This window comes from Rhinolophus hipposideros (genome assembly GCF_964194185.1).
Source record: "Rhinolophus hipposideros genome assembly, chromosome: 13".
NCBI classification, from domain to species: domain Eukaryota; kingdom Metazoa; phylum Chordata; class Mammalia; order Chiroptera; family Rhinolophidae; genus Rhinolophus; species Rhinolophus hipposideros.
Genome location: NC_138059.1, coordinates 688,976 through 711,082, shown reverse-complemented (window position 1 = coordinate 711,082; position 22,107 = coordinate 688,976). Strand labels below are relative to the sequence as shown.

General features: G+C 62.5%; 1 protein-coding gene across 8 annotated transcripts; it reads right to left on the bottom strand.

Moving 5' to 3' along the window:
• Window positions 1-29: 29 nt before the first annotated feature.
• Window positions 30-21,360, bottom strand: SCRIB (scribble planar cell polarity protein). 8 transcript variants are annotated; one of them, XM_081070465.1, is made up of 38 exons: window positions 21,113-21,360; window positions 19,828-19,945; window positions 19,643-19,721; window positions 19,462-19,551; window positions 19,312-19,368; window positions 19,148-19,211; window positions 18,983-19,057; window positions 18,771-18,915; window positions 18,412-18,530; window positions 18,079-18,278; window positions 17,831-17,997; window positions 17,623-17,753; window positions 17,408-17,530; window positions 16,542-16,709; window positions 15,744-16,079; window positions 15,045-15,107; window positions 14,463-14,552; window positions 13,903-13,980; window positions 12,956-13,273; window positions 12,798-12,878; window positions 12,464-12,718; window positions 12,060-12,170; window positions 11,674-11,967; window positions 11,386-11,574; window positions 4,681-4,791; window positions 4,550-4,597; window positions 4,251-4,325; window positions 2,996-3,058; window positions 2,377-2,460; window positions 2,143-2,250; window positions 1,864-2,023; window positions 1,623-1,758; window positions 1,339-1,524; window positions 1,077-1,219; window positions 962-999; window positions 764-838; window positions 494-545; window positions 30-408 (listed from the first exon to the last, which is right to left on the bottom strand). In XM_081070465.1, the coding sequence occupies exons 1-38, from the start codon at window positions 21,269-21,271 to the stop codon at window positions 263-265; spliced, it is 4,935 nt and encodes a 1,644-aa protein (XP_080926591.1). In that variant the 5' UTR covers window positions 21,272-21,360; the 3' UTR covers window positions 30-262. The 8 variants fall into 8 exon arrangements, with proteins under 8 accessions (XP_080926591.1, XP_080926589.1, XP_080926590.1 ...); XM_081070463.1 differs by having other exon boundaries at window positions 2,143-2,460; XM_081070464.1 differs by having other exon boundaries at window positions 764-999.
• Window positions 21,361-22,107: the final 747 nt, after the last annotated feature.

Genomic DNA, 22,107 nt, shown 5'->3' with positions numbered 1-22,107 from the left:
TTGGTGGGTAAACACGGTTGGGCGGAAGGTAAAATGTACTCAATTTTATTCTCCTTAAACCACAAAATAGAGTCTTTGGTTGTACAAACATCACTAGTTACAGTCTTGCCATGAGGTCCTGGCTGATCGTGGCAGTTGGTCAGCAGCCAGAACTCCTGAGGGTTTCTTTAAAATGCTAACACCCATGTTAAAAGACTTGGGGCAAGGGTGGTGTTGGAGCTGGCAGGGCCCCACCCCAAGTCCAGGAGAGGTACCCGACCCTCTAGGAGGGCACCGGGCCCAGGCCGCGGCGCCCTGGCCGCACTGGGCGGCGGCTGCTGCACAGGGTCACCTCCTCCGGGCCCGTGGCATCTGGCGAGGGCCTGCCCAGAAGCACCATGGCCACCTCTCCGTCCTCCTCCTGCAGACCTGGCAGGCAGAGGCAGGGGAGACAGAGTGAGGTAATGGGGGCCAAGCTCCCTGGGCGCACCCTTGGTCTGGCCTAGCAACTCACCGGGGCTGGGAGACGGTTCCAAGGACCTCAGCTCCTCAACAAAATCCGGGGACTGTGATGGAGAGAAAGGCTGGATCAGCGCTCCACCCAGAGCTGCCTGAGACCACCCAGGTGAGCGTGGGTGGGGAGGCCCCACCCCAAGGAACAGGTCTAGTCCCAGAAAGACAGGGCAGGTGCTGGAGGAGGGGACAGGGCTGGGAGACAGGTGCAGGCGGAAAGCGGCAGGAGCTGTGCGGGCTGGCCTGCGCGAAGGCTGGCAGGGCCCGGTACCTGCATGTCATAGACAGGTCTGGAAGAAGGCAGGGCTGCGAACACCCTGTAGTCGAGCTTCCTCCCAGACAAGGTCTTGAAAGGACAGCGTGAGAGAAGAGAGGCAGAGAGTGGAGAAGAGTGGGATGCGGTGCAGTCTGGATCCCCGCCCCCACGCCGTGGGGAGGGATGTGGGGAAGGGAGGCAGCTGGTTCTCACCAGGCGTCCAGGGGAGGTGCTGCTCTGGGGGCCCAGGTCTGGGGAGACAAGAAGTGGGCATTGGGAGAGGTCCACGCTGCAGGCCAAGCCCCCTTGCCCGTTTGGACATACAGACCTTCCAAGGGTGTGGGTGATGGGGTGGGCGCAGGAGAGGGGGCCTCAGCCAGCCGCTCCAAGGGCCCACGCTTGCCACGGCCCTCCTGGGACTTGCTGAGGACCATCTGCGCGCGGAGAGCATCCTGTTCCAGAGACTTCATCCTGTGAAAGAGCGGGAGGCCGGGCTGGGCGGGGCACCATGGGTGGATGGGTGGGGGGCCATGGGCGGATGGGTGGGGCGACAGGGGCGGGGCGACAGGGGCGGGGCACCAGGGCCTCACCTGGCTGCCCTCCACAGCGCGCGCTTCTCAGCCTCCAGGGCCCGGCGTTCGGCTGGGGACAGGGCCCGCTCCGGCACAGGAAGCTCGGGGCTCTGCACACGCAACCGTTCCTGATGGCGCCGCTCAGCTTTGGCTGTCCGCACCGGCGCGCTGCTTCCCAGGATCGGAGGGGACGCAGGGCCGAGCCTAGGCCAGGGGACAGGACAGGAGGGCCAGGTGGGCGGGGCGCCAGCGGGAGGGGCACGCCTGGGACATGCTAGGTGCCGGCCCGTCACCTTTCTCACCCTGTGGCAGGGCCCGGGCCGGCCCAGGATGGCTCCTCCTCGGGCTCCTCGCTGTCGGGGGCCTCCCCATCCAGGGAGAGCCCCGTGTCCACTGCCTCCCGCAGCATCTGTGCCCTCTTCTGCTGCAGCTTTCGGGCTGGGGGTGGGGTGGGGTGGGGTGGGTGATGCAGGTTAGTCCCCGGCCTGGCTCGTCTCACCGCCCGCCCAGCCCGCCCACCCACCGTTCAGGCCATCCCCTCACCTTCCTCTTCCTGCATCTTCCGTAGATCATCAGCACCCACCAGCGACACGCGCTTGGGGGGACCCTCGGCCTGGGGCACCCGCACCTCCAACTCAAAGTACTTCTGCCGCTCACGGAAGGACAGCTGCTCCGGGGAGGCAGTGGGCCCAGGCGTGGGAAGCTGTGGGCAGCGGGATGGGATCCTAGGCCTGGGCACCAGAAGCCATCTCCCTCCTGGGGCATGCCCACACCCCCCGCAGGCCAGGCACACGCAGCAGGGGCAGGGTGGCCACCACGTACCTGGGCAGTCGCGTCCTGGGGTGGGTGCGGGGCAGGCACAGCAGCAAAAGTCCTGTAGGCTCGCTTCACGTCGGAGGGCAGCTCATCAGGGGAGGGCGGGGAGGGGGGCTGAGGGGTGAGGTCCTCCTGAGCTGTGCTGGGACAGCTGTCCTGGCTGCAGCCACCACCCACCCCACAGCTGTTCCCGCAGCCGACTGCCTCCGACCCCCAACCCCCAAGGTTCAGGGCACTCACAGAGCAGGCACCACCTCTGCCCCTGGGGGCCGGGGAGCCCCTTGGCCAGGCCTGAGCCAGTGGCTGGATCACCCCGGGTTTTGTCTGCAAAGGGCAGGAGCAGGGGCCAGAGGAATGGATTAGGGGTTCAGGTAAGGGGTGGAGGGATGGTGGGGAAAGAGAGAGAGAGATGGAGCCAAGGTGGGCGGTGGGGTGGGTGCCCAGTGCGTGGGGCCAACACTCACCCATCTGCTCCGAAGGGGCAGAGGCCAGGAGCTGGGCTCCAAGTGGGCAGTGCTGGTGCCTACCCCCACCCTGCAGTGCCTGGCCTTCCCACGCGGCAGAACCAGGGAGCCTTGGCAGGCAGGGGTACAGTGTGTGGGAGGGCCAAAGCAGACTCACACACAAGAGGACAGGCAGGGGTGAGGCAGCAAGATAGTGGGAGAGGAGGCCCTGACCGCCCATGGGAGCCACAGGGAACTCCCCCCACCCCCACTGTCAGCTCAGGCCAGGAAGATGCCACGGGCTGTGCCTTCCGTGGGTGGTACCTGGGAGGCGCTGTCCCGGCACCAATACCCCAGAGAAGGCACTGCATACAAGCAGCCCTGCACTGTCCCCGACCCCCACCTGGTGGACTCACCTGCTGGTAACCAGGGGAGCAAGGGGCCTCAGCCATGTTCCCTCCAGCTGCCCCGGACGGAACCTGGAGGAGCCGGGCAGTGGGTGGGGTGAAGGTTGGGCAGGGCTGGGCCCTAGCACGAGTTGGGGATGGGGTGCTTGCCTGGGCAGCACAGAGGCTGGTCCTCAGATCCCTGACCTGACCACAGCCTGGAGTCCCTCAGGCTCTTGCTCTACCCCCACAACACGGGGGGGTCAAGAGGTAGGCCTGGAGTGCACTGGGCCTCTGACCCCCTGCCCCACGTGTCTGTGGCAGTGGGCAGTCTGGAACTTCACAGAAGAAATGGGAACAGACAGACCAGGATGAGACCAGACAGAATAAGGGGCTGGGGGGCGGGGGGCTCTTGGGGCCCCAGGCTGAGGCCTCGTGCGCTTTCCTACAGCTACCACCTGAGTCTCAAAGGTGTGAAGCCAGGGACGCCCTGACTCCCGCAGCTATGCGTAGTTTGGTCAGAGAACACTGGACCCCCACCCCTCCTGGGGCTTCCTGGCTAAGGGAGGGTCTGCTCAGAAGCTCCTGAGCTGGCTCCCTCTGCCCCTCACTGCCTCCCTACTCCTGAAACCCTCACCCAGAGCAGCCTGCCCCCTGCTCAGAAGTGTCAGCACCTGGTGCCCACCCACCCACCCACCACTCACGTCCCTGTGGGGTCTCCCAGTGGCGGCTGGCAGGGCACAGCCTCTGGGAGGCTATTTATACCTCTTGGGGGAGGAATGAGGACTGCACGTCAGTCCTGCCCCACTCCCACCCCCCAGCCCAGCTGTCGGCGCTGGGCCTCTCCCCCCAACCCTGGTCTCCATGGCTCCTCGCAGCTGCTCCCACCCGTTCTCCCCATGGCAGCTCATGCCCCATCCCACCAGCACCCCGATGGCTCTAGTGGCCTCCAGCTGTCTCTGCCCACTCCGAGCCCTCTGGGACCCCTCACCCAATGAAGGTAAGGCAGGAGATGGGGCTGAGGCCAGGGCCATCTCAGGAGCCAGCCCCTCCTCCCTACCTCTGGTCCTCAGCTATAAGGAGGGAACATTGGCACTTGCTCACGGCCTGGGTGAAGGGGACGAGCCCCACACTAAGTGGGGAGGTGGAGCTGCAGCTTGGTACCCCAGGACCCTGCGGTGCCCACCCACAGGCTCTGTCCTGGAGGCCTCAGGTGAAGGGAGGGACAGGACTGACAAACAGGTAGGCAGAGGCTGGCCCACCAGCGTGAGTCAGGGACACTGACCCTCTGCACGCTGCCAGTGCTGGGCATGGTGGCCAGGGCGCGGCAGTCCAGCTGCAGGCTGTCTGGGCTCCGGCCCTAGAGAGCAGAGAGGACACAGTGCTGTGAGGAGCTATGTCTGACCTGCGTGAGGCCAGCAGCTCTGAGAAGTGTGGAGTGGGCTCTGGGACAAGGCCGGCCGCTACCCTTTGGACTGCGTCCACCCTGGCAGTGCCCAGCAGGGAGGAGCCGCCAGAGCTCAGCACCAGGGGCCAGTGCACAGAGGAGCCCAGAGCACAGAGCAGAGATGGCCTAACACTCACCGCGGCCTCCGGTCCCCACTGCGGGGTCTGTCCAGGCAGCTCTTTGTCCTGTGAGCAGAGCAGACACCGGTCAGGGACCTATGGCCTCCGGCTCCCTGGCCCTGGGGTTACCGGCTGCACGCGGTTCTGACCTTGCTGGAGCCTTCAGGGCTCAACTCCCGGTCGATGGAAGAGATACTTTCCAGGCTGTTCCGGCGGCCCAGGCCTGCCGCAAAGGGGTTGGCGATGACGCCCGGGGACACCTGAGGGGGACAGCGAGCTAAGGGTAGGGGGGTCCCGGTCTCTAAATCACCTCCAGGGGCAAGCTGACCCGGCCAGGATCCACCAGCGAGCACGCGGCTAAGGCGCTGTGTCACCGTCCTGTGACATGGGGTGGCTGCAGGTCACATCTACACATCATGGGCACATAGCACGTTTGGACCGTGGCAGTGCACATGCAGAGGGGAACAAAAGAAGGATAAACCAAGATGCAGGGGGCAGCCTGGCGACACAGGGCGCCTCTGGAGTCTGACACAAAGGGCAACTCAAGAGAAACGCCGACGGGCTCAGGACCACAACCAGAAGGCATTCCGTCGCCCATCCAAGCCAGAAGTGGTGCCCAGAGGGCGACAGTGCGTGGTCTGGCCAGAGATGGGTTTTGGTCGGGCTGTGGGTAAACACAGGTGGACAGAAACATGGGGACAGCTCACTTCCAACCCCACAAGGGACAAAACGGGCCACTCAGCCTCAACCAACAGAAAGAAGCAGAAGGGGAGGGGTGGTACAGTGACACAGTGGCACGGAGACCCGTTATCGTGAACGAGCGATGCCATCAGTGGGGGCTGAAACACCCCAGCTAAAGCAAAGGTCAAAAACCCAACTGGAGTGATAACCACAGGGCCAGGCAGAAGCCAGCCACATAGAGAGCAAGAGGAGACGTCCCGGAAGAGAAAGAAGCTGGGATTCAAGGCTGTGAGCTTCCAGCAGGCAGAGGAACACTGTCACAAGAGAAGCTGGCATTTCTGAGGCCCATACAATGATTAGAAAATGTCGGCGCTGAACAAGTGGGCAGGTGACGATGGAAAGCAAAGACCACCAGAAGTGTGAGAGTGGGGGGCTTAAATAGGGTTCCGGTCCCGATGAAACGGGATTCAACGACAAAGCATAGGAACTCACCTCTCGACGTCAGAGTAACTGAGTCAAAGCCGGCGCGCCCCAGAGGCAGGGCCCCAGCCTGGGGAGCACGGGGCTCACAGAGGGCCTGAGTGAGAGGGGTGCCGCTGGGATCTCACGTCACAGGCCACTTGAGTACAGAAGGGCTGACAGGGCTGGACCACGCACGCTTTTCAGTCACAGGGACAGTTGGATGTAAGTGAGCACACGCATGCGTGACCCCAGCCACTGAGCATATGACACGACACCCCCATGGCTCTGGACACAGCCAGGGCCCAAATCTGGGCTTTTAAACACCCCTGGCCACTAAAAGGAACTAGTGCTCCTTGGAGAAACGTGACTCTGGGGCTGGTAGGCAAGAAGCAGATAAGCTCAGGACAACTGGCTGTGCCAGGAAGTAAGGTGCTCAAAGGCAAGGGGTTGTGTGGAGGGGCCAGAGCCACCTGGAAGCCAATTCTGGGACAACCTGAGCACCGAAACCAACAGCGACACGGACCGTGACCTACGAAATAAAATGGGAGCCGGCGAGCCTGCACGAAGGGCACACGGATGACACATAACCTCGGGGAAGGGAAGCCTCCCCTCACAGAAAGCACGCCGACCAGTGTGTAAGGAGTGATGGGAGACAGAGCCACACGGCAGCCACCGCGGTGCTGACGTTACCCTCCCACGGGGACTGAGCTGCTGGGTGAAACTCAGAAGAATGAAGAATGGGGCATTCAGACACCTCGGAGACCTCCCCACACAATGCTTATTAATGCCAAAGGGGCATTACCACTGTGGGCACCATCAGTAATGGGACCAACCACCATAGGACGCCTAGAGAGGACAGTGTCACTTCCATGAGAATCCTGCCAAAAATACACCCACTGAAACTTCAGAAAAACACACAAGGGAAGTTCCACGCAGTGACGGCCTGTGCTCATCAGAAAATCAAGGTCAGAGTCAGGGGACACGGAGTGGCCGCGAGCGGCCACTTGCCATGCCGTGGGCTGTGCCCTCTGCTGCAATGGTGAGGCGCTACAGGGGGCCTGCGCCGGCTCCCTGACGGTTCTTGCCACTTTCCTCCACGTTTAAAAATATCGTACATATTGGCTTATATTTTTCAAGAAGAAATCATGGCAGTATAAACCGAGACTCTCACAGGTGGTGCTTACAGGGGCAGGAGATGGAGGTCAGCACCCTCCGCGGCTGTGGGGCCCTGTGAAGGCGCACACTCATGAGACACTGAGTGCGTGGTCATCGCTGAAAACTGAAAACAATAACCCCAACTAGATGTCGACTTGGCAGCATAACAATACGAGGCATTATTTCAAGGGACTTAAAAACACAGGATCTGAGTGCATATCTTCGCTGGGTAACGAAATCGTAAGGACACAAAAATCTTAAACTGCTCTCAATGCCTTGATATCAGTAATAACGTGAGTACTGAATTTTGAAATGAAGTAATTATGGTAACGGTATTTAAAAACAATTTTCAGTGTGAGGAAAAAGAGACAAACATAAAACCAAAAACGTTAGTAAAAAACCTGTAACATTAAATATGAATTGAAAATAACAGTAGAAACTCATGATTTTTTTCTTTCTATAAACACCCACTCCCCAGGCTCCACGTGCAGAGGCCCAGAAGCCACGAGCACTGTCCCCGCCAGCGCCAGGCGTACCACTCCCAGCGGGCTCCTCCCAAAAATGGCCGAATCCAAGGCTGGGACAGAAAGTGCAGACAGCTGGTCACACCAGAGAGCAAGGACACCATGAAATGCCAGGCATCACCGACAAGGACACAGAAGGCCCACCCGGGGACACTGAGAGCACAGACACGATGGGACACCCTGACCCACCATCCGCACTGAAACAAGGCCAGAGCACCAGCAGCCGTCCCGGGAGGTTTCCAAGGCCCCAGCTTGTTGTTCAGAAAGTGTACACATGAAAGGATCCTGCATTTATTATGCCTTTCCTATAAAATCCTGTTTCAGGATAAAAAAAGTAGCTGATGGAAAAAATCCCTTCTGTAGAAAAATTAAAAGCAACAGGCATAGAAAGAGCAACTAACGTATTCCTCCTTAGAGCAGAAACCAAGGAAATACTGAGAAAGGAGGGGAGTGTTGATGAAAACCCAGAACTGGTTCTTTGACAAGGCTGTTGAAACGTGAAACGTTGGCCAGTGTAACTGGGAGAAAACGGTACAAATATGGGTTCAAGAAGGGGACATGAGTAGGGGACAAGGAGCAGGAGAGCGTCCCTCCCCTTGTCCCAAACAGCGATTCTGAGGACTTGAGTGTCAGCCTCCTGGCTGTCTCCTGTCCTACCCCCCAGGAGCCCTGACGCGACTGTCTTCCGCTGTGCAGATGAGGAACCAAGCCCCTCGTAAGGGCCCCAGAGCTGCAGCCACCGTAGGACAAGCGCAGGCAAGGTCTGACGGCAGTGCCACCCAACCCGCCACTGGGGGGGGAGGGGGACATGGCCAGTGCACAGGTGACACTAAGATAGGTTTGCAGAGTCAAAACAAAGTCAGGGAGACTGTTGGCAAACCCTGATTGGCACAGGGGCCGGATGAGTTAACACAGAGGAGTTGAGGTGATGAAAAATGGGTGGGGGTCAAGACAGGTGAGCGCCTGCCCCATCGTGCCCCCTAGGCACGGGCTCCAGGCGGCCCAGGGGAGGGGCCAGCGTGGAAACCTCGCTCCTTCTTTGCAGCACCCACATGCTGGCCGGCTGGAGAAAGCCTGTGGGCTGGACCCCGGCCCACCTGGTACAGGCCAGGACTCGAGAAAATACCCACTTGACAACAATTCTCACAGATTATAAACAGAAGCAGCCCCCTCAATTTAAAACATGTTGTAAAAGAAAGCATAGCAAATATTGAACTACAAGATGGGATGGCCCCTTAAAGTCGCATGAGGCAAGACAACCGGCACCACAAGGGGAAGCAGTGGGAACAGGAGGGCCTGACAGGGACAGAGACCCACAGGGCCACTCAGGCTCAGGCCGCAGGGCTCCGCGAGGAGCTGAAACAAAACCACCAACCAGAATTAACAAGGGAACACGAGCAGCCCGTGAAAGTACGGGCTGGGCCCCTCACGGCGAAAGCTCCGAACTCAGAGCTGCCCAAGTCCCACTCCTTTAGTTAGGAGACTCCACAGGTTCACTTGGAAGGAAAAGCACATGAAAACAGACTGAAGCTTTTCAGAAGGAAAAAAAGGGGGTGACCTGACCGACGAGGTGTCATCACATACCATAAAGTGACAGCTTGGCGGGACCACATCCAGCACAGCCTGGGTCACACTGATACACAGGGACTCACATGGGACCCATGAGCACCAGTGGGGGAATGATGGTCGGCTCAGACGGCTGGGACGCATAACCCACTTGCTTGAAAAGCAATTCCAGTGGATTACAGAGCTGTTTTTAAAAACAAAACTGCAGGGGGCCGGCCCGGTGGCTCAAGCGGTTAGAGCTCCATGCTCCTGACTCCGAAGGCTGCCGGTTCGAGGCCAGTGGGCTCTCAACCACAAGGCTGCCAGTTCAATTCCTCGAGTCCCACAAGGGATGGTGGGCTGTGCCCCCTGCAACTAAGATTGAACACGGCACCTTGAGCTGAGCTGCCACTGAGCTCCCGGCTCAGTTGGCGGAAGCACGGGTTCTCAACCACAAGGTTACCAGGTCGACTCCCGCAAGGGATGGTGGGCTGCGCCTCCTACAACTAGAAACGGCAACTGGACCTGGAGCTGAGGTGCGCCGTCCACAACTAAGATGGAAAGGACAACAACTTGACTTGGAAAAAACCCCTTCCCCAATTAAAAAAAAAAAAATCTTAATAAAATTTTAAAAAACCCAAAAACAAAAAACTGCACAACTACTAGAAGAAAGTACAGTGGTATCTCGGTTTTCGAACGTTTCGGTTTATGAACGCCGTAAATATTATGGATCTATGGTTATCATTAGATAGTAAAATAAAACTCATGGTAAATTTGCAGTTTTAAGGGTTGATTTTAAAGGTCCGGGACGGATTAATCCATTTTGCATTACTTTCTACGGAGAAACCGTGCCTCAATTTTCGAACGTTTCAGAACTTGAGCGGTCTTCCAGAACGGATTACATTCGAAAACCGAGGTACCACTGTATAGGACAGTGTTTTCGCCTTCTTGCAGTGAAGTTTTCGTAAGCAGAAACCAAAATTAGAAATCATAAAGTTAAAGATGAGAAGACTTAATTCATAGAAAAACTTGAATTTCTTAACTCCAAAGACACCATTATTGCTTAAAAAAGCAAGTGATAAAAACATTTGCGATGCATGTAAGAAAAGATGGACACAGGATATAAGAGTAACAGCTCATGATGTGATTAAAGCAGATGCAGCCCAGGCAAAGGACACAGTGACGATGGCACCGCCTGCCAGGCCCCGGAGGCAGGAGTCGCACCTCCGGACAGGAGCGGTGGGCAGGGCTCTTCCCACAGAAACAGCCCCAAAGGCACAGCTGGGCCTGAGCTTGCTGGCTGGCGCACTAAGACACCGGAGAGGACAGGCACACAGCGACACTGGGAATGATTGGCAGATGCAGTAAGTGAATGGGCCACCACCAGAAGAGCCACAGTGAAGCCTGTGTGGCCCCCAGGAATTTGGGGACACATCACCCTTTTCAGGACGTTTGAACCCATCACCGCGAAGCCACATGTATTCTCTCTCTTTGAATAGAAAAAAGGTTTTAAAATAGTAACCTTACTAAGAAACTTTTAAATAAGTAAACAGAAGCCAAACTCCTTGCAGGGACCACGTGGCCCAGGACTTAGGACCTATGAGCAGTTCTTCCCCAGAAATCACCAGAGTCCCTGTGGGGACGCAGGAAGGCGGGGCAGCATGGTCTCCAGCCCGGTGTCCGGCCCTGGAGTGAAGGACACAAGTACCAACCCCACTCCCCTTCAGAAGACACACACAGGACGAGCAGCTACCCCTGCAGGCACAGGATGGCAGGTGTCACATCCCAAAGGTCCACTGCAGATGGGCCAACCCAAGGTGACCACCCGTCCCACAGGTCCTGCCAGCAAGGACACCCCTAAGGCAGGGCTAAGTGGGCTGTAGGCGGATGAGCCCCATCACTTATGCTGAGACATGCCAGGGACAGTGCTAGAGAAGAGAGTGAGATAGCGTGACCCCCGAGCACAGGGGAAGCCAAAGGCAGAGGCCTGGCTTGCCCAGGATATGGGCCAGGCCAGGTGGCAGGCCTCAGGAGCCCAGTCGTGGCTCTGGCAGCTGACACTTCGTCCAGGGCGCTGGGAGGGAGGCAGCTAGGTCCCCCCACATGCCCCACCTGGCTGCCACTGCGTAAAGGAGATGTGGGCAGCTGAGCAGGACTGTGCCTGGGTAAGCTACGTGGGTCCCCATCCTGTCCTGGCCTAGTGGTCACACTCTACAGGTGTTGCCCGCCTGCAGGCAGGCGGCTGGTTCAACCTCTTCTAGGACCGCGCACGCCACCTGTTCCCGTACCTCATCCGACCTGGACCAGGGCCTGTGCACCATGAGCAGGTGGTCCAGACCGTGGCCTGGCACGGCCGTGATCCAGAGCTTCCCCCTTGGCGGAGCAGCAATGGCTGAGCTTCCCAGGCTCGGGGCCCAAGGAACAGCGGTGCAGGCCCACAGGGGTTGACTCACTAGGACCCCCGCAGCCGGTGCTGGGGACACTGACCTCGGAGGCAGGGCTGGTGCTGGTGTCAAAGCCGTCGCACACGAGCACGGTGAGGGTGTCGCCTGCGCCGCGCAGCAGCTGCACGGCCTCGCCATGCGTGAGCCCCAGCAGGCTCTGCTGGTTCACCTCCAGCAGCCGCAGCCCCACGCGCAGGCGGCCGTCGCGCCCGGCTGCCCCCGTGGGGCTCACCTGCAGGGACACGAGGCCCCACAGTGAGGACCCACCTGCCCTGGGCCCCTTCTCCGCCCCACTGGCCAGTGGGCAGGCCCGCCTGGCCGCAGCGCTCACCTTGGAGATGAAGATACCCTCGTCAGTGGGGTCGCAGGGGTTGCCCGCGTGGCCCTTGGCACCCCCGCGGATGCTGATGCCCAACTTCTCTCCAGGGGCCTTCTGGATGCAGAGCTCCCGCATGCCCGGGGGCGCCGGGTCCCTGCGCACCAGCAGGAGCAGCTCCAGGCAGGGCCGCAGCAGGGCGCTGACTGCCTCCTGGTGCGTAGCACCCCGCAGGTCCTGCCCATTCACGGCCAGGATGCGGTCCCCGACCCGAAGGCCGCTGCGTGCAGCCAGACCCCGAGGGAGCACCTGTGGGGGAGGGCAGGGTCCAGTGGGCGGGGCCTCGGGGCCCCTCACCTGGGCAGGACTGCTTGCAGAGGCTCCCGCAGGGCTCCCTCTACCTTGGAGATGAACACGCCAGGTTCCTGGACTCCAAACGGGTGGCTAGAGTGGTCAGAGCCCCCGACGATGCTGAGCCCCAGCGGGCCCCCAGCTCTTGGCAGGCAGATCTCCTGGGGACATGAAAGTGCTTGAGGGACTGGCTGGAACAAGCCTGTCAGAGCAGCAAAGGGGCACTTCTCTAGTCCGGAGGGCGCGTGGGCCCAGGGTGGCTGCAGCCATGTCATCAGGGGTGGGGGCGTCCCTACTGGCTGCCGCAGGGAGGCTGTACTAGGTGCACGGGGGAGCATGGGGGAAGAGCCTATACTAGGGAACAGAGCCCTGGGGTCCTGGGGCTTGAGCACCTGCTTCGCCGGCTGGAGCTGTATGCATATGGAGGGGCAGGCCGGGAGGGCTGGGAGCTTACCTCCACTGGATACGGCCCCTCTAGGGTGGCAGCCAGCAGGCTGGGGGCAAGCCTCAAAGGCCCGGGATCCCCAGGGGCAGCAGTGACCACAGAGGTGGCAGCAGCAGCGGGGGCTGGGGGGGAGTGTGGGGGGGGACTAGGGGAAGGGGGCGCCCCAGCCTCCCGCTCCAGCAGCAGGGCGATGGTGGGGGAGGTGGCTGTCAGCAGGGAGACGGCGTGGTCGTGCCTGGCCTCAGTCATGTCCACCCCGTTGATCTGCAAGAGTGCAGCAGGTCAGGGGCTCTGCAGGGCTCTGCAGGTGGGGCAGCTGGCAGGCCGCGTGCCCCCCACTCACCGAGAGGACGCGGTCGCCAACTTGCAGAGTGCCAGCGCGGTGGGCAGCGCCCCCCTCGGCGATGCGGGAGATGAAAATACCCTGTGGGGAGGGGGCGGGGAGATAAGCCAAACAGCAGCGCGGCCGGGGGTTACCACAGGCTGCCCCTGCCCGCTTACCCCATCGCCAGCTCGGTAGGGTGTGGAGCCTTTCCCTCCAGCAATGCTGAAGCCCAGGCCCTTCTCGCTGCGCACCAGGCAGGCCACATGGCGCTGTCGCAGGGGCCCGGGGGTCTCGGGCAGGGGCAGGCGCAGGCCACCAAGCCGCCGTTCCCGCGGGCTGTAGTCATCCTCAGGCCGCAGAGGCGTGACAGTGACCGCGTTCTCGGGTTCCACCATGCGCTCCCGCCACAGCCGCATGTGTACGGTGGCCCCCGCCCCCCTCAGCGCCTCTACCGCCTGGTGGTGCTCAGCGTCCTGCAAGGCCACCCCGTTCACCTGCAGATGGCAGCACGCGTCAGAGCAGGCCACGGAGCTTCCGCACACAGCCCGCCAGGGATGGGAGAGCAGGGGACAGAACACAGGACTCCTGGAAACGGCCTGTGGGTCCCGCCCCCGTCTGCAACCCCAGGCCAGGACACAAGGTGCCTGAAAGGAGCAGGCGGCACCCCTCAAACTGGTCCACACCTGAGTCCCCTGTCCTAGAGACCCCCTGCCCCTGCCCATCAGCTGACACCAGGGGTTACTAGGGTCTCTGCTGGCAATAGCGTCAGTCCCACCTGGACAAACACCCACAAGCTCCCGACGTACCTGCCAGGGTTCGGTGGCTGGGTGCTCAGACAGGAGCTCTGGGGCAGGAGTCAAACCCCCAGCCCAGACCCAGTAGAGGTCCGACTTCCTCCTAGCCAGCCCCCAGGAGCAGCACCCCCCAATGGCCTCTGCTCCAGGTACAGCCAGCACCTGCCCAGATGGGGGTCTCTGCCTCGGGGGCTGGCAATGGGCCTCCTGAACCTCAGGCTCACGGGCTCCACACCTCGCCTGGGGTCCAGTGCTTGGGGCCCCTGTCTACTGCAGGGGAGGCACCTGAGTGCCGACAGCGGGAATAGTGGCCGGGGTTGCTGACTCACCTCGAGGAGCTTGTCGCCCACTCGGACCCCAGCCCGGGCTGCGGGGCCTTCCTCAGACACCCGAGAGATGAATATGCCCTAGAGGGTGAGCGGGAGCTAAGCCCGAGGGCATCGGCACAGCCTGGGGGCCTCTGTGCAGGCCCAGCAGCCCTAGACCCAGGGAGTGGGGAGGCGTAGTGGGCCTGGGCAGTCAGGGGTGGGACTCGGGCCACTGCGGGTCCACATGCCAGGGAGCTAGAGGGCACGGGGCAACCACCAGAAACGGCCACCAGAAACTCAAACCCAGCAGAGGCAACTAGGCTGCAGGCAGGGCTGCCCTCTGGGCCCCTCAAACACCAAGCTCCCACCCAAGTTCAAGTCCAGTCCCAGCAGCAGTCAGTGTGTGAGGAGGGTGGGACCCAGGACTCAGGGTCTGAGAGGGAGTGAGTATCCTGGGGCAGGGAGCCAGGTTCGAGGGAAACACCCCGCAGGAAGCTGTGAGGTCTGAAGGTGCCACAGAAAACCTCACGGAAAATGGCAGAGGTGCTGGGAGAGGGTGGCCGGCGGCGATAGCTCCTCACCTCATCATCCCCCTTGTAGGGGGTGGAGCCCTTGCCGCCCGCGATGCTGATGCCCAGGCCCCCCGTCTGCCGCACGATGGTAAGCATCAGCTGCAAACAGAACAGACCGTGGTGTGGCTGCTATGGGCCCAACAGGGATGAGGGAGGGCCCAGTCCTCTGCAGTAACACTTCTGCCAGGACCGGCTCGGGCGTGACAGAAGAGCTGCAGGGGCGGGCCTCACTGGGAAGAGTGCAGCGGCCCAGGGCTCAAGGTGGTGCAGCCCAGAAGAGGTGCCCGCCTATGGGTGACGAGGCCCAAGGCCCTGCAAACAGGGTGGAGAGGCGGGAAATGCCCCAGCACCCCTGCCAAGACCAGCCGCCCTGCCTAGAGGCCAGCACTGTCCCCTTCCCTCTGTACCAAAGGGTCAGCAGGTCCCTGGGGGACATGGTGGCCCCAGGCCCCCAACTCTAAGGCAGCAGGCAGGAGCTCTGATGGGAGGGGTCTGCACAGGAGCAAGGGGGTAGGTGACAGGAGAGCCCGCAGCCCGCGAAGCGCGGCTAGCAACCCAGGGCACCGAGCAGAGCAGTGAGCGAGTACAGACCTCTTCCTCCTCAATGCGAGCGGGCTCTATCAGCAGGTTATTGGCCTGGTCAAACGACACCCCCTGTTAGGACAGGACCAGCGAGGGGCATGCAGGTGAGCCGCCACCTCGCCCGGCCCACTGCCAGCAGAAAGGAAAGACCACACCAAGCTTCCACAGCCTGAGCACCGGCCCCTCGTCCCCTCCAGTCTAGGCATGTGACTGCTGCCATCACCAACCCTCCACCATCCAGGGCCCTGCAACTGTCACGGCATCACACCCATGGCTCAGGTAAGACCCACCGAAGTGTCAGACACATAGGGGAGATGTGGGGGACAGGATGTCCTCCAGGAGCAAGTAGGACCCCCGTGTGGGCCCATGAGGGCCACCTGAGAGCCAGGGAAAGCCCAGCCCTGCGGAGGGTCTGAAAAAGCAGAAGAGACTGGGCAGCAAGAGGGTGGAGGCCACCCCCCGAGATGGGGCTGCAAGGCCAGCAGGAGCCCCTGGGTCCAGCCCCAGAGGGGTGGAGTTAGCAGCCCTTCAGGACAAGGTGTTAGCAGCCCTCCATTGCCAGCCAGTGTTAAGACACAGGCCAGACCTGCCATGAGCGAGTCCAGAGAGCAACGCCCTCACAGGCCCTGGGGCTTAGCGAGGGACAGCGCTGACGCAGCGTGAAGGCTGGGGCAGCCTAGACCAGGCGGGTGACGGGGTGAGACGCACCTTGACGGAGGGTGCAGAGGCCACGGCCTCCTCGTCCGCCTCGTCCACCTCGTCCTCTGCCCGAGGAGCCCAGGGAGTGTGCGGGCCGTTGTGCCAGCCCCCAGGCCCTGCCAAGCCCTGGCTGTCTGGCTGTGTTCCCTGCAGCAGGGCCACCACAGCCTCGGGCTGGGGCAGCTTGGAGACCTTGAAGTGCTTCTTGTAGTGGGGCGTGTCCTTGCGGATGAGCCGCTGCCTCCCCATAGGCAGGGGCCAGGGGGCCTCCAGGGGCCCCTCCTCACTGTCACCATCTTCCCCAGGAGGCAGCAGCAGCGTGTCCTCTGCGAAGCGCACTGTGGGCTGCGAGGGGCTGAGCGTGAGGGCACAGGCCCTGCCCAACCCCAGGGGCGCCTGCCGAGCAGGAGGCTGCAGACAGGGGCTCCCTGCTGCTCAAAGGGCAGGGTGGGGGAGTGCCGGGCGAGGGGCACAAAACCGCTCAGCTCTGAGAAGGCCGGGAGCCAGGACCCTTCCCACCCCACACACAGTACTCTAAGCAGCCCCGTGCTGGAAACACCATCTGGGCAAAGGACCCCAGATGGGACACAGGGGACAAAGGGGACAGTCCACAAGGGGCGTGCAGTAATGAACGCGGGAGGCCTCAACCACGTGCAGCTTGGCTGTGGGACAGAGACCCCACCACCCACCGCTCCACCCCTGCCTGGGCCCCAGCTCAGCTCCAGATGGGAGTGGCCCACCTGCACACCTGCTCAGGAGGCGAGTGGCCCCCACTTCCGGGCAAGCGACCTCTAAGGCCGGCCTCACCTCCTCGTAGGTCTCCTCTGTGGCCTCCTCCTGGGCAGCCTGTGCGGCGTCCTGCTGGCTCAGAGCTTCTGCCTCGGCCGGCAGGACCTCAGGCTCGGCCTGGGAGGCTGTGCTGGTAGAAAGGTGCGAGTCCTCACTCAGGCCAGACTCGGCACTCAGCCTCTTGTCCTGCGGAGGGGTCAGATGGCAGGTCAGGCCGCCTACCGCCCCTGGGCTTCCTGCTGCCCGCCCGGCCGCCCAGGCCCTGCTGAAAGGGGTGAGGTGTGTGCTCAGGCCTCAGCCTCTTTGCCCTGGTGTACACAGAGCCACAGTGCTTCAGCCCAGCCACTCAAAAACCTTTCTGAAAACTTCAGAAAAACAGAGATGGAAGTTCCCAAGAGTACGCCAGCCTGAGGAAGACCAGGTGCCCTGACGTGAGCACAGCTCCCTAAACGGGCCATGCACTGCACACCCAGGCCTGGTTGTGTCCCCCAGGTACCAGATGCCCTGCTGCACCCCAGGGGCCCTGAAGCTTCCCCTGTTGCTGGAAGCTTCTGAACAAGCAGAGTTGGGCCTGCCTGGCTTTAGCCCCAGCCCGCTTCACAGAAGCTGGTAACGCCCATGCCAGCTGGGTAGACATCTGAGGAACACACCAGCTCACAGGCCCAGATCCCTGCCCCTGTGCCACCACAGGCACGACCGCCTCTGGATTCTCCCATGCTCCTTCCCCAGCACCCATCACCCAACGCAGCCCTGCCCTGCATGAGGACACAGTAATCTGGGCCCTGTGCCCACCCAAGGCGCTCAGCGCCCCACACACAGGGCTCCTGAGAGGGAAAAGGCTGTGGGGCTAGGGTCCCTCCTGCACCCACATGCCCCACAGGCACCTCCTCCAAGGGTGAGGGAGGCCGGGGGTTGGGCCTGCAGGAGGCTTCGTTCCGTCGCTCTTCCACACCCCTCTTCATCACCTTGAGCTCGCTGGGGTGAGGTGTGGCCCGACGCTGCAGGCCCTGCAGTGGGCACAGGAGTAAGGGGTGGGCAGGCAGGGGTCAGGTAGGGGTGGTAAGGAGGCGACCCGCCCAGGGACCCCACCCCCCCATACCGGCTTCTCTGCAGCAGCCTCCTCGGCATCCTCGTCGCCCGCAGGGGCCCCCAGGAACTTGATGACGCTGACTCGGCTGAGTGGGGCGTCACTCCAGCTCTCTGAAGGGCTGCTGCGCTGCTCCGGGTCCTCTGCAGGAGAGCTCGTCAGGCCACGCCCACCTGGGCCACGCCCACCTGGGCCACGCCCCCAGCTGACAGCAACCTACCGAGGCTGGGCGGGGGCTGCTGGGGCAGCAGGTAGCAGGTGAGCACCTTCTCGCCAGTCTGGGCATCGTCCTCGGTCTGGAACCGGAGCATGGGTTGCGCTTGGTTCTCCGCCAGCCACAGGGCCTTGAGGTTGAGGTGCGTGAGTGCGAACGGCAGACTCTGCAGCCTGGGGGCCGGCGGGGACGGTCAGCTCAGTGGGGCCAGTAGCACGCCAGCTCAAGGAGGCTGGGCAGGGCAGTGCCCTTACCGGTTCCCGGCCACATCCAGCACGTGCAGCTCAGCTGTGTGGGCGAGCTCAGGCGGCAGTACGGCCAGGCGGTTATCCCTCAAGGAGAGGACGCTGAGCGCCACACAGCCCCCAATCTCCGGCGGCAGCACCTCCAGGCGGTTCCGGTCCACGTTGAGGTTGGTCAGCTTGCTCAGCTTCCCCAGGGAGTGGGGTAGGGCCTGGCCGGGGGGAGGGAGGATCAGAGGTCGGCAGAAGCTGGCTGGAGGTACGCAGAAGGGAGATGACAGCGCTTTGGGGCAGTCTCTACCCCGCAACCCCCACCAGCGCTGGAACCCTCAGGCCTGGACCTACCGTCAGCAGGTTCTCAGTGAGGATCAACTCAGACAGGTTCTCACAGTCTCCAATGGCCTCAGTCACCTCGCACAGGCGGTTCTGGTCCACCTTCAGGATGGACAGCTGCTTCAGCTGGCCTGGTGTTGGGATGACATGGCGACAGGGCTGAGCGGGGTGGAGGGCTGGCTGCCCCTCACCCTGCCTACCCCCAGATCCGTGCCCATCCTGCTGGCAACTGGCCTGGCCATGCCCACTGCTCCTTCATGCTTTATTCCTCAGCCCTCAAAACGAGCTGCCAGCCCTACCCCCATGCCCCACCTCAACTGCAGCCTGACCCCTCCTCAGGGATACCTCCCAGCCCCTGGGCCGGTACTGACCGATGCCATCGGGAAGCCGCTGCAGCAGGTTCTGGGACAGCAGCAGGTCAGTGAGCAGCACCAGACCCCCAAGCTCCGCAGGCAGTGCTTCCAGCCGGTTCTCTGACACATCCAGGCATACCAGCCGCCGCAGGTTCCCGAGCTCCTGAGGGTGGGCACAGAGGGTCAGGGCACTTCAGGGCAGGAGGTGGGGCGGCCACACCCTTACTCACCGGAGGCAGTGCCGACAGCTGGTTCCGGTCTAGCCACAGCTCACGCAGGTTGGGCAGAGCCCCCAGAGTGTCAGGCTGCAAGAACAGAACGGACAGAGTGACAGCCAAGGTTCACCTGCCCTCCCTGGCCCTGCCCTGCCCACGATGGCCCCGCCCTCTCCGCACCAGCACTTCCAGGTCATTGCCTCCCAGATCCAGCTGTTCCAGCTTGACCAGGAAAGACAGGGACCTGCACAGGAAACAGAGCAAGTTTCGTTTCAGCCTCACAGCCCAAAGCCCCAGGACTGTAGCCTCAGCTAGCTGCTGGCAGGGCGCCTGAGCCCACTCACGCAGGCAGCGACTTGAGCAGGTTCTCCCGGAGCTCCAGGGTCACCAGGTTGGCGAGGCTGCACGAAAGACCAGGATAGGTCATGAGGGAGGCAGGGGTGGCAGGGAAAGGGGCAGGGGCAGGGCTGAGCCAGACCCCCCAGGACACTCACTTGCCCACATCCCCGGGTAGCGTTTGCAAGGACACGTCATTCAGGGCGAGGTGGGCCAAGCTGCGCAGCTGGGTGAAGCCTTCGGGAAGCCTACGCCAGAGGAAGGGGGGCCTCAGGCTCCAGGTCAGAGCTTAGGGACCTGCCACATGCCACTACCACCCCCACCGTGGCCACCACCCACCTGGACAAGGGGTTCCCGCTGAAGTCGGCAATCTCCAGGGCCTTGCAGAACTTGATGCTCTCTGGAATCTCAGGGATGTCTGTAACAAGAGGGGTCACTATGGAGAGAGGCCCGTAGCCTCTAGGAGCTCCAAGTCCTTCCTGCCACCCCCAGGCTCCGCCCCAGACCCGCCCCGGGCTCCACACCGTTCCGGGACACGTCCAGCTCCACCAGCTGCATGAAGTTAGCCACCTCGGGGGGCAACCGCTGGATCTCGTTGTCACTCAGCCCCAGTTTGCGCAGGTTCAGCAGCCGAAAGAAGGGCTGTGGGCAGGGATGGGGTCATGGGGGCAAGCCTGCAGCAGAGGGCCCTCCGGAATAGACACAAGTTCACAGGTCATGTGTCCCCTGAGCCTGTCTGCTCCAGGCCACAGAGGAACCCGGGGTCCTGCCACATCACCCCTCTGCTGCAAGAAAAGCAAGGAGGGAACAATGTGCACACACACCTCACTACACCTCAATCCCTGACTATCAGCTCCAGGTCCCTTCGTGTTCCCTCAGGTGAATTCCCTGTTGCCATCTTGCCAAAGGGTTGGCCGCAGGTGCTCAAATCTTAGAAGTTCCCTCCTCCTGACTTGGCGAGTCCCTGTTCCCTGCCAGGTAAGTTCTCTCAGGACTCCACCCACCACCTGAATCACCTCTACCCCCCCCCCCCACTTAGCAGGTGAATCCTCCAGGGTGGTTTCTGCTACTGCACCCCGACAACCAGCCAGAATTTGACAATCACAAAAAAAGTAATGAAAACAGTAAAGCGCCACAGATACATGTGGTGCTGTGTGCACAGGCCGCAGGCCATGTGTGGGACCGGGAGAAGAGGACACAGCCCTAGTGTCCTCCAAGTCCAGAGTGCAGCCACACCCTTTACGGTGGCATGCAGCCCCCACTTAGCACCTTGTTTCCAAAAAGGAAATCCTTTTGTGACTTGCTTCCTTTGGCCTCCTCTCCCCAGAGGCCTTAAGAGAAGGAAAGCAAGCTGACCGAAAGGGACAGCACGAGGTAGACAGAACGCGGACCAGTCAGGGACAAGCACCTTGGGGAGGGAGGGGCTCCATTACCCACCCCGGCACCCAGGAGGAAGAGGAAAGCAGTTCAGAGAGAAGGCTGGGCTTCCACCTCCAGAGCAGCTCAGGAGTTGGTATTAACTACTGGCCAGGTTCACCTTCCACCCTGACCTCCCCCGCAGCGGTCGGTCTGCGGCTCCTCCTCTCGGCTGTGACCGTCCCCACCCCCAAGCAGGCAGCTGATGACCAGGGCCACCTGGTGCCGGTGATGGGTGAGGAGGGTGGGGCTGGCCTGGGTGGGGCTCTGGCCAGTGAGAACCAGCGGGGCCGGCTGGAGGTGCCCCGCCCGGGCCAGGCCTGCCTCGGACTCGGACCGGCGAGCAGGCCGAGCGGCCGGCAGGGGCGAGCGCCGGGCCGGGCGGGCGCTCACCTTGGGCAGCTCGCGCAGCTGGTTGGCGTCGAGCAGCAACTCCTCCAGGCTGCGGCTGTAGCGGTAGATCTCCTCCGGCACGGCCTGCAGCGAGCAGTGTCGCTTGTCCACCGACTCCACGTGCCGGTTGCAGCGCCACAGCGGGATGCACTTGAGCATGGTGCGGACGGGCGGGCGCGGGCTCAGGCGCGGGCGCGGGCTGCGGGCGGGGGGCGGGGCTCGGCCCGCATGAGCGCCGGGGCGGCCGCGACCGGGAGGGAGGGGCGGGGGGCGGCCCGGGCCGCGGCGGCGCTGGGCCCGGCCCGCGCTCGGAACGCTCGGAACGCTCGGACCGCGGCGGCCTGGGCGGGGGGCGCGGCCCGGCCGGCACTCAGACTCTCAGAAGGTGGCGGGGGCGGCGGCGGTCCCGCATCCCGCCCGCTCGCTCGCTCGCTCGCTCGCCCCGGCCCGCCTGCTCATCCGCTGCTGTGCCGCAGCCGGAACCGCCGCCGCTGCCCGCCGACTGCCCCGCCGACAACCGCCGGCCGCCGCGCAGCCCGCCGGGAAGCCGAGGCCCGCCCTCGCCACCGGGACTACAATGCCCACAAGGCCGCGCGGCGCCGGAACCCCCGAGGACCCGTAGGTTTTGCGCATAGCCTGCTGGGAAGCTCGGCTCCCGCCCTTCGCGCGAGGCACGGCGGGACCTGAAGTCCGCGCGAGGTGCGAGTTCCGGCGTCTCCATGGTGCCCGGACCCTGCCCGGGGTTGGCCCCGCGATCCAGCCCGCCGCCCCTCCCGCCGAGCCGTGGGCTCCCCGAGGACAGGGCGCCGGGGACTCGTTTGTCTAGCGGACTTAATGTCCCGGGACTTCCCGGGCTCTAAGCCAGGCTTCTCCCAGCAGTACCTGTGCAGGTGACAGTGTGGACCCAGCAGAGCAAGAAAACCTCCCTCCGCCACCCCTCCCATTAGGCATCAGGCTGTGTCCCCTCCGCAGGCCAGCACAGGACGAAACCAAAC